Consider the following 9216-nt stretch of genomic DNA (forward strand, 5'->3'; position numbering starts at 1 on the left):
TATTTGGTGAGGAGATCTTCAAAAATAGGTATTCACTACAGGAATAGGAAAGAGGGAGTTTAATTTCCCTCCAGCAAATTTAAGCAGCATCCTACAGTGGTGTTTTAATCTAAGCTTTTTTTAGTTTTGAGATCTGTTAAGCTGAATTTCTCTCTGTTTTTTAAGAGACTGCTTAAGGAAGAATTGTTGTGCTAAAGTTCCCTTTTAATGTCGTGACCCAGTTTCTCCAATTGTCCTATTTAGTTATTCTGCCTCAGGTTATAACCTTTCCCTCTTAATGTTTGATGAGATAAAGGTCTACTTCAGTTGCTGTGCCCCAAAACCCCAGGCTATAATCATTCCCTCTTAAATGGTTGATGAGATAAAGGTTTTATATCTTTAGGTTATAGACATTCCTTCTTAATGTATAACAGGATAAAGGTTTATCCATTTTAGATGTCATTAGGATATCAGTAACCTCCCTCCATTGTGTCATCCTAGGGGCCTCCCTCCTCCATTAGGTTATCCCCATGCCCCATTGTATCATTGTTCTTGTTATCCTATAAAAAGTTTGCCCTCTGATACTTAATGACTGGACTCTTTGAGAAGATAGTCTGGTCCAGCCTTGGGACTAAGATCCATTTGGTCCCAGTATCTCTCTTCATTTAATAAATTATTGAATTGGTCTCTAATCTCTGTCTTGCTCAGTTTCTCCGGCATTACAGAATTCTTAGAGACAGAGGTAGATTGTCCCATTTTGCCACAAGTCTTAGATTTCTCTGATTCTGTAGTGCCTTGTCCTTTCTTAGGCATCTCTAGAAAGGGAGATGATAGAAGTTCTCTGACTTCTGTTAGAGCACAGGAATTTCCAATCTGAGTGTCCTCAGCCAAAGAATTCTGATGGAGCCTGAAGCTCCCAACAACTCAAATCTTCCTGGCTATTTGAGTGTCTTAGCTATAAAATAGACGATCAGCAAGAAAAGGCTTATCTCAGCTAGACTCTCGGGGATCCCTGTAGCCAGCCACCAAATGATGAGGTGTGAGAATTGAGGATAAGACACCCCCTAATAGCAATGGGACCCCCTTTGGCTGGTAGCAGGTTTTGCTAAAGAATTTGCAAACCCCAATAAATACAGGCATGAAGTTTGTGGCAAAGAATGGTTTTTTTTTTCTCTCTCTCTCTTTTATTTTTTTGATCTGCCCAATGATTTTTTTTATTTTAATTTTATTTTATTTAATAATAACTTTGTATTGACAGAATCCATGCCAGGGTAATTTTTTACAACATTATCCCTTGCACTCGCTTATATTTCGTTTTTTCCCTCCCTCCTTCCACCACCCCCCCCAGATGGCAAGCAGTCCTATATATGTTAAATATGTTGCAGTATACCCTAGATACAATACATATTTGCAGAACCGAACAGTTCTCCTGTTGCACAGGGAGAATTGGATTCAGAAGGTAAAAATAACTCGGGAAGAAAATCAAAAATGCAAATAGTTCACATTCGTTTCCCAGTGTTCCTTCTTTGGGTGTAGCTGTTTCTGTCCATCATTTATCCATTGAAACTGAGTTAGGTCTCTTTGTCATAGAAATCCACTTCCATCAGAATACATCCTCATAAAATATCGTTGTCGAAGTGTATAATGATTTCCTGGTTCTGCTCATCTCACTTAGCATCAGTCCATGTAGGTCTCCAGAATACATCCTCATACAATATCGTTGTCGAAGTGTATAATGATTTCCTGGTTCTGCTCATCTCACTTAGCATCAGTCCATGTAGGTCTCTCCAAGCCTCTCTGTATTCATCCTGCTGGTCATTCCTTACAGAGCAATAATATTCCATAACATTCATATACCACAATTTACCCAGCCATTCTCCAATTATTGGGCATCCATTCATTTTCCAGTTTCTAGCCACTACAAACAGGGCTGCTACAAACATTTTGGCACATACAGGTCCCTTTCCCTTTTTTAGTATCTCTTTGGGGTATAAGCCCAATAGAAACACTGCTGGATCAAAGGATATGCACAGTTTGATAACTTTTGGGGCATAATTCCAGATTGCTCTCCAGAATGGTTGGATTCATTCACAACTCCACCAACAATGCATCAGTGTCCCCGTTTTCCCGCATCCCCTCCAACATTCATCATTATTTTTTCCTGTCATCTTAGCCAATCTGACAGGTGTGTAGTAATATCTCAGAGTTGTCTTAATTTGCATTTCTCTGATCAATAGTGATTTGGAACACTCTTTCATGTGAGTGGTAATAGTTTCAATTTCATCATCTGAAAATTGTCTGTTCATATCCTTTGACCATTTATCAATTGGAGAATGGCTTGATTTTTTATAAATTTGAGTCAGTTCTCTATATATTTTGGAAATGAGGCCTTTATCAGAACCTTTAATTGTAAAGATGTTTTCCCAGTTTGTTGCTTCCCTACTAATCTTGTTTGCATTCGTTCTGTTTGTACAAAGGCTTTTTATTTGATATAATCAAAATTTTCTACGTTGTGATCAGTAATGGCCTCTAGTTCATCTTTGGTCACAAATTTCTTTCTCCTCCACAAGTCTGAGAGATAAACTATTCTATGTTCCTCTAATTTATTTATAATCTTGTTCTTTATGCCTAGGTCATGGACCCATTTTGATCTTATCTTGGTATATGGTGTTAAGTGTGGGTCCTTGCCTAATTTCTGCCATACTAATTTCCAGTTACCCCAGCAGTTTTTATCAAATAATGAAATCTTATCCCAAAAGTTAGAATCTTTGGGTTTGTCAAACACTAGATTGCTATAGTTGACTATTCTGTCTTGTGAACCTAACCTTTTCCACTGATCCACTAATCTATTTCTTAGCCAATACCAAATGGTTTTGGTGACTGCTGCTTTATAATATAATTTTAGATCAGGTACAGCTAGACCACCTTCATTTGATTCTTTTTTCATTAATTCCCTTGAGATTCTCGACTTTTTATTGTTCCATATGAATTTTGTTGTTATTTTTTCTAAATCATTAAAATATTTTCTTGGAAGTCTGATTGGTATAGCACTAAATAAATAGATTAGTTTAGGGAGTATTGTCATTTTTATTATATTCGCTGGGCCTATCCAAGAGCACTTAATATTTTTCCAATTATTTAAGTCTGACTTTATTTGTGTGAAAACTTTTTTGTAATTTTGCTCAAATAATTCCTGACTTTCCTTTGGTAGGTAGATTCCCAAATATTTTATGCTATCAACAGTTATTTTGAATGGAATTTCTCTTTGTATCTCTTGCTCTTGGATTTTGTTGGTGGTGTATAAAAATGCTGAGGATTTATGGGGATTTATTTTGTATCCTGCTACTTTGCTAAAATTATGAATTATTTCTAAGAGCTTTTTAGTAGAATATCTGGGGTTCTCTAGGTATACCATCATATCATCTGCAAAGAGTGATAGTTTGGTTTCCTCATTGCCTACTCTAATTCCTTTAATCTCTTTCTCGACTCTTATTGCAGAGGCTAGTGTTTCTAATACAATATTGAATAATAATGGTAATAGTGGGCAACCTTGCTTCACTCCAGATCTTACTGGGAAAGGTTCCAGTTTTTCCCCATTGCATATGATGCTTACTGAAGGTTTTAAATATATGCTCCTGACTATTTTAAGGAAAAGTCCTTTTATTCCTATGCTCTCAAGTATTTTTATTAGGAATGGCTGTTGGATTTTATCAAATGCTTTTTCTACATCTATTGAAATGATCATGTTTTTTTGTTGGTTGGTTATTGATATAGTCAATTATGTTAATAGTTTTCCTAATATTGAACCAGCCTTGCATTCCTGGTATGAATCCTACTTGGTCATAGTGTATTATCCTGGGGATGATTTTCTGTAATCTTTTTGCTAATATTTTATTTAAGATTTTAGCATCAATATTCATTAGGGAGATTGGTCTATAATTTTCTTTCTCTGTTTTCAGCCTACCTGGTTTAGGTATCAGTACCATGTCTGTGTCATAAAAGGAGTTTGGTAGGACTCCTTCAATCCCTACTTTTTCAAATAGTTTATTTAGCATTGGAGTTAATTGATCTTTAAATGTTTGATAGAATTCAGATGTAAATCCATCTGATCCTGGGAGAATGGGTTTATTTACAGTAAGAAAACAGTACACTAAGAAGACAGCTTTCTTAGCAGGCAAACTCCTGATTAGGAATTTAGCAAGATAGGTTTGCACTGAGAAGAAAATATCTTTAGCAGTGGGCTAAGTCCAGAAGGGCATTTAGCAAAGTTTTGGGGTTCAGAGTGAACGAGATAAGGTGAGATCTTTCAAGACAGTTGTGAAAATGGAGTAAGGCTTCATCTATTTCAAAGTTTGAGTAGGCCTGAAGGACTTTAAGCATTAAGTCAAGGGCATACTTAAAGTGTCTCCTTCCTGCTATTCTCCTAAGGACTTACTTAAAGTCTCCTCTCTGTTATCCCCCTAAGGGCATACTTAAGCCCCCTTCTTGTTATCCTCCCTATTTCAACCAAATATGGGCAACTGTGTATTTATTGGTCAAGTTCAATTTCTTGGGTAGTTCACACGTTTAGAATGTAAGATCCTCAGCCAATAAGGATGAGGGTCAGTGGTGGGAGGGGGAATTTGCGTTAGGGATTAAAAGCCTTGACCCTGCCCCCTATAGTGTTTCCTCTCTTCGATTGTCTGCTTAGTGATTCTCGATAAACTTTGCTTTGCTTCTAAAGATCTATCCAGTATTTTTTTTTATTAATGGTTTCTGACCCACACAAGAGTCATCTTTTATTAGCCTTCTGAGGTCTGGGGCTTCCTTGATCTTGATCTTTGACCCTGAGCCAGGGGCCAATCTCCAAATGAATCTGAGAGACTGGTTTTCAATTCAATTCAATTCAAAATTTAATGAAATTACTTATCTTGGGAATACCTTGGACTAGAGGGTATGCCTCTCTTAGATGTAAGGAGGGTTTGAGATTCTGAATTACCCTTCCCCCAATGGTTCCTTTCTGACCTTCCCCCCACAGATTAAAGGGGACACTATTTACATCACAAAAGAGAAGGTTGCTGTTCATCCTTCTCAAAGAGGACCAATTGATATGATCTATGATATGGGGTTTGTCACCAAATGATGGCAGGCACTAAAAGTTGAGGTTTAGTGGTGTGAAGAATTCACAATGGCCATTCTCTTTATTTAGGGGAATAGATTACAAACAAAATGAAGGGATACAATAGAAATGGGGAATGGTAAATATAAAAGAGTTGGGAGAGCATATGAAAGACAAGTTCCTCATTGGAACTCACAATTATCCAGTTGAAAGAGAAACCCCATAAGGTTGGAGCATGCCTTTAGCTGGCAGGCTAAATCCTGAAAGGGACTTAGTACCTAAAAGAGTTAAGAAGAAGAAGTGGGGTTGAGAAGCATAGTGGAGTTCAGAAAGTTACCATGTGGCATGAGGAAAGGGAAAAGAGACCACAAGGTAGAATGCTGTGACTGGCTGACCCAAAGGAAGATAGCAGCAAAGCCATGGGCTGTAAGTTGTTTTGTAGAGAAAAATTTAGCCTCAGGGTCTGGATATAACTTGAATTTCTGAATGGATTATCTTTAGAGAGTGGGACCCTGGAACCAAACTGATCTCCATTATCAGAGCCTTCTTCCTACTGGCCTAAGGGATTAATTTTTATCAATTCCATTGCTAACCACACCTAATTTTGAAGATCTCCTCACCAATGATATAAGGAAGTTGAAAATCACTTGGTTCTTTTTGAGAAGGAAGGATGAGCAGCAGACTTCTCTTTGTGATGTAAATAGTGTCCCCTTTAATCTGTGGGGGTAAAGTCAGAAAGGAACTATTGGGGGAAGGGTGACTCAGGGTCTCAAACCCTCCCGACATCACTTGATTTGCAAGTGAATTGCATTTAAGCAGACAAGGTGTGGAAAGTCATAAATTTTATTCTCTCCTCCAGTCATGGAAGTAACTCTGGAATGGCAAGAAGTAGGTTAGAACAATGTAATGTCGGAGAAACTGAGGCAAGAGAATAATTAGAGAGTTTTTAATATTTTATTAATGGGAGATTAAAATTGACTGGACAGGCCTGGAGGAGACTGTCATCTCAAAGAATCCAGCGTCCAGCGTCCAGCATCCAGCATCCAGCATCCAGCTGCCAGCCTCCAGCAATGAATGGAGGAACCCCAACTTCTTAAATACCTTTTCTCTAAACAAAGGAAGGGGTAAGAAGCCCAGGAAAATTTCTGTCTGGATGGAAGAGGCCATAAATCCTAAAAATCCAGAGACAGGATGTCTGAATACACAGAAGTAAAGATATCAGTGAGGTATCTTGGAATATTTTAGAGGGATATTGTAAATTCTTGAGGACAGAAAAGAGTCAGGAGGTCTACTCTCTTGTTTGTCTTGCTAATTTATAACCTTAGAGCAAATAGTCCTCAGTCTTAATGGACCAGAGTGGGGTTGACAGCTAACTGTTTAACAGAATAGTTAAAGAAACTGAGACAAGGGAAACTAGTACAGGGAAACTGAGTCAGGACAATTAAAGAAAACTGGCATAACAACAACTGCAAATTGTCCCAGATACAGTGGCCTTGATACTTGGCCTTTTTGAGCTAAGGTTTCTTCCAGGTCTCAATTTGTCTGAATCTATGCCTATTCAATGATTTAAGATTAGGTAAGAAATGAGACAAAAGATAGCCTAGTTTGCCCACTCAGAAAATAACTGTGGGGTGTGTGTGTGCGTGTGTGCGCGCGCGCGCGCGTTTTTGTGTGTGTGTGTGTGTGTGTGTGTGTGTGTGTGTGAATCTGGAAGGGAAGGATTCTCAGAGTTTCTGGCCAGAACAGAAACAATTGCTATTTATTTTCACTCTGAGACATCAAACCCCAAAGATCAAGTGAGGCTTGAAGTGGAAACTATTATTGCCAAGCTGTGAGAACCAAAGTGATTTGGGTTTAAGGCTTAGAGAAGTAGCCCCATTTGAATCCCAATAGGCTTTATCAAAGCCTGGTTTCCAGAGCTCGATTTCAAGAAATCATAAATGGAACAAAAGAGTTAATTGTCCCAGGGTTTTGTTTTTGTTATTCCCATTGATAGAATAAACAAGTAGGGAAGGGGAAAAATCTAGCCTTCAAAGTCCAAGATATCTTGTGAAGTATAAGCAATCAAAACTTTTATTCCTTTGGGCAGAGCTTGCCCATGTGAATAGAAGGAGGAAAGGAGGAAGGAAGGAAAGAAGGAAAGAAGGAAGGGGAAAAGGGAGAGAACATTGGCCAACTGGAATTGAGGGTCAGAGATGGAACATTATGTCTAAAGAACAAAAGAAGACCAGTTTTACTAAAATGTGTGTAGAATGGACTTTACATACCAAAGAGAACAGTTTGTATTTGATCCTAGAGGAAATAGGAGCCCAACAGTTTTATCAGGCAGGAAACTGACATATTTGGATCTGTTATTAACCACAAGAGCTCATAATACTTTTTATTTGTGAAATCTAATTCTTACATAGAGAGAGAAAATTGCTTGAAAATATCTGGCTGTGAATCCCTGGGCAAATGATGAATTTTCATTTACAATAAAGAAGTGAGATTCATACCTATATTCTTTTTTTTCTTTTCAGTAAGAGAAAGTGAAAATCTATATACACAAGCAGAAATGACCACAGTTTCTGAAAATCCTGTTCTCCACTCCAGAATTATTGGGCCCAACTAGGCTCAACCGTGCCACACAAAGAAATCAACTGGACTTATCTTTATCCATGAAAGATGTCAAGGGAGCCTTGAACCATAGAGATGATAGCTCTGCTTACTTTGCAGAACTTATGTGAAAAAAGCCACATGTTCCTTTCATTTGCTGTTGCTTGTTGAACTGTGAAGAACTTACATAGACTATATTTAAGCTACTTTCTATACTATTGGGACTTGGAAGTCATATTTTCCTATTGGCTCTTATTTATTTCATTTGCATGTATCCAGTGATAATACACAAGTCAAACATGTAATCTGAATATCTATTTAAAAACTCATCAATATGAAATGATGAATAATATGTAAATTATGCTCCTTTTTTCAAAGTTATAATCATGTAAGTCCATATTGTTGGAAGTTTAAACTGATTTCATACAAGGATCAGTGTAACCTGTCTGCACCAACTTTATGGACATTTACTTCTATCAAAGATATTTTCACTGTTGACTAGTGAAATGAGAGAAAGCTGTTTATAACAAGGCCTTATGTTGTATACATAAGTTGTCTTTGAAATATTTGTGATTCAGTTCATTGCTTGTTGAAAGAAAAATATATAATTTATTTAGTAAATACTACTGTAAACTATAGTTTTGTTGACAGAAATAAAAATATTTTGTTCTCAAAATTGGCAATATATTGATTTTGTGTGATCTTTTCATTGCTATTCTTTAACTCCTCACTCTTTTATGATTTTGGTGGCCTCAAATGGTCAACATATTGATTGAAAATAAATTGAAAATACAGCAGGCATAAAAGAATGAAAAAAAAAATTAGTTCCCAAAAGGAGTCATCTCAATAAATGATGGGCAGATAATTTGCTATTTCCCAAAATGCCATGATGAGTAGTTTTGGTAACATAATTATAAGTAGATAGCTATATAATAAATGGTACAGGCAAGACATTGCTTTAATGATAATAATAATTTCCATTTTTGTAGTGCTTTAAGTATTACAGAATACTTTCCTCAGAACAACCCTGGTAGTGTTAAGTACCATCCCCATCCTATTAAATGAAGAGGTTGGGGCTCAGAGAGGTTAAATAGTATGTTCATAGTCACATTGCCAGGGGCTGTTAGAGCTGAAACAGTAAGAAGCAAGAGAATTAAGTCGGCTTCAGGAAGTACATTCATAGGAAGAAAATGTTAAGAAAGAAATTTCCTTAGGGCAAAAATAGTACTTGATAGTACTTGAAAATACCAAATATGAAAAATGATCTAATTAATATAACATTCTGCTTAACTTAATAAATTTAACATAATAGTTCTCAGATCTATTCCAGGTTTAAATCCTATGGTCTATTAAAGCTATCTCTGCAATATGGAGTAAACTGGTCCCTTCCTTTCCTTTTCCCCTACAAGCACTCTAGTTCAGGCCCTTATTACCTGTTGCCAGGACTATTGTCATAGCTTCTCAAATGGTTTCCCTGACTACAATCTCTTCCCCAACTATAATTCATTTTATATACAGCTGCCAGGGTAATCTTTCTAATGCAC

The 9216-nt window shown here is 36.9% G+C and overlaps 1 protein-coding gene across 3 annotated transcripts in view; it reads left to right on the forward strand.

Annotated features, from left to right (window-relative positions):
• The window catches only part of PIP5K1B (phosphatidylinositol-4-phosphate 5-kinase type 1 beta), a 386138-nt gene extending 377781 nt beyond the window's left edge, over positions 1-8357 (forward strand). For all 3 annotated transcript variants that reach the window (XM_051961831.1, XM_051961839.1, XM_051961847.1), the window contains one exon: positions 7597-8357. In XM_051961831.1, the coding sequence (XP_051817791.1) occupies positions 7597-7599 (3 nt within the window). In that variant the 3' untranslated portion in view covers positions 7600-8357. The remainder of the gene's footprint in view (positions 1-7596) is intronic.
• The last annotated feature ends 859 nt before the right edge of the window (positions 8358-9216 follow it).

This window comes from Antechinus flavipes, chromosome 1 (genome assembly GCF_016432865.1).
Source record: "Antechinus flavipes isolate AdamAnt ecotype Samford, QLD, Australia chromosome 1, AdamAnt_v2, whole genome shotgun sequence".
Taxonomy (NCBI): domain Eukaryota; kingdom Metazoa; phylum Chordata; class Mammalia; order Dasyuromorphia; family Dasyuridae; genus Antechinus; species Antechinus flavipes.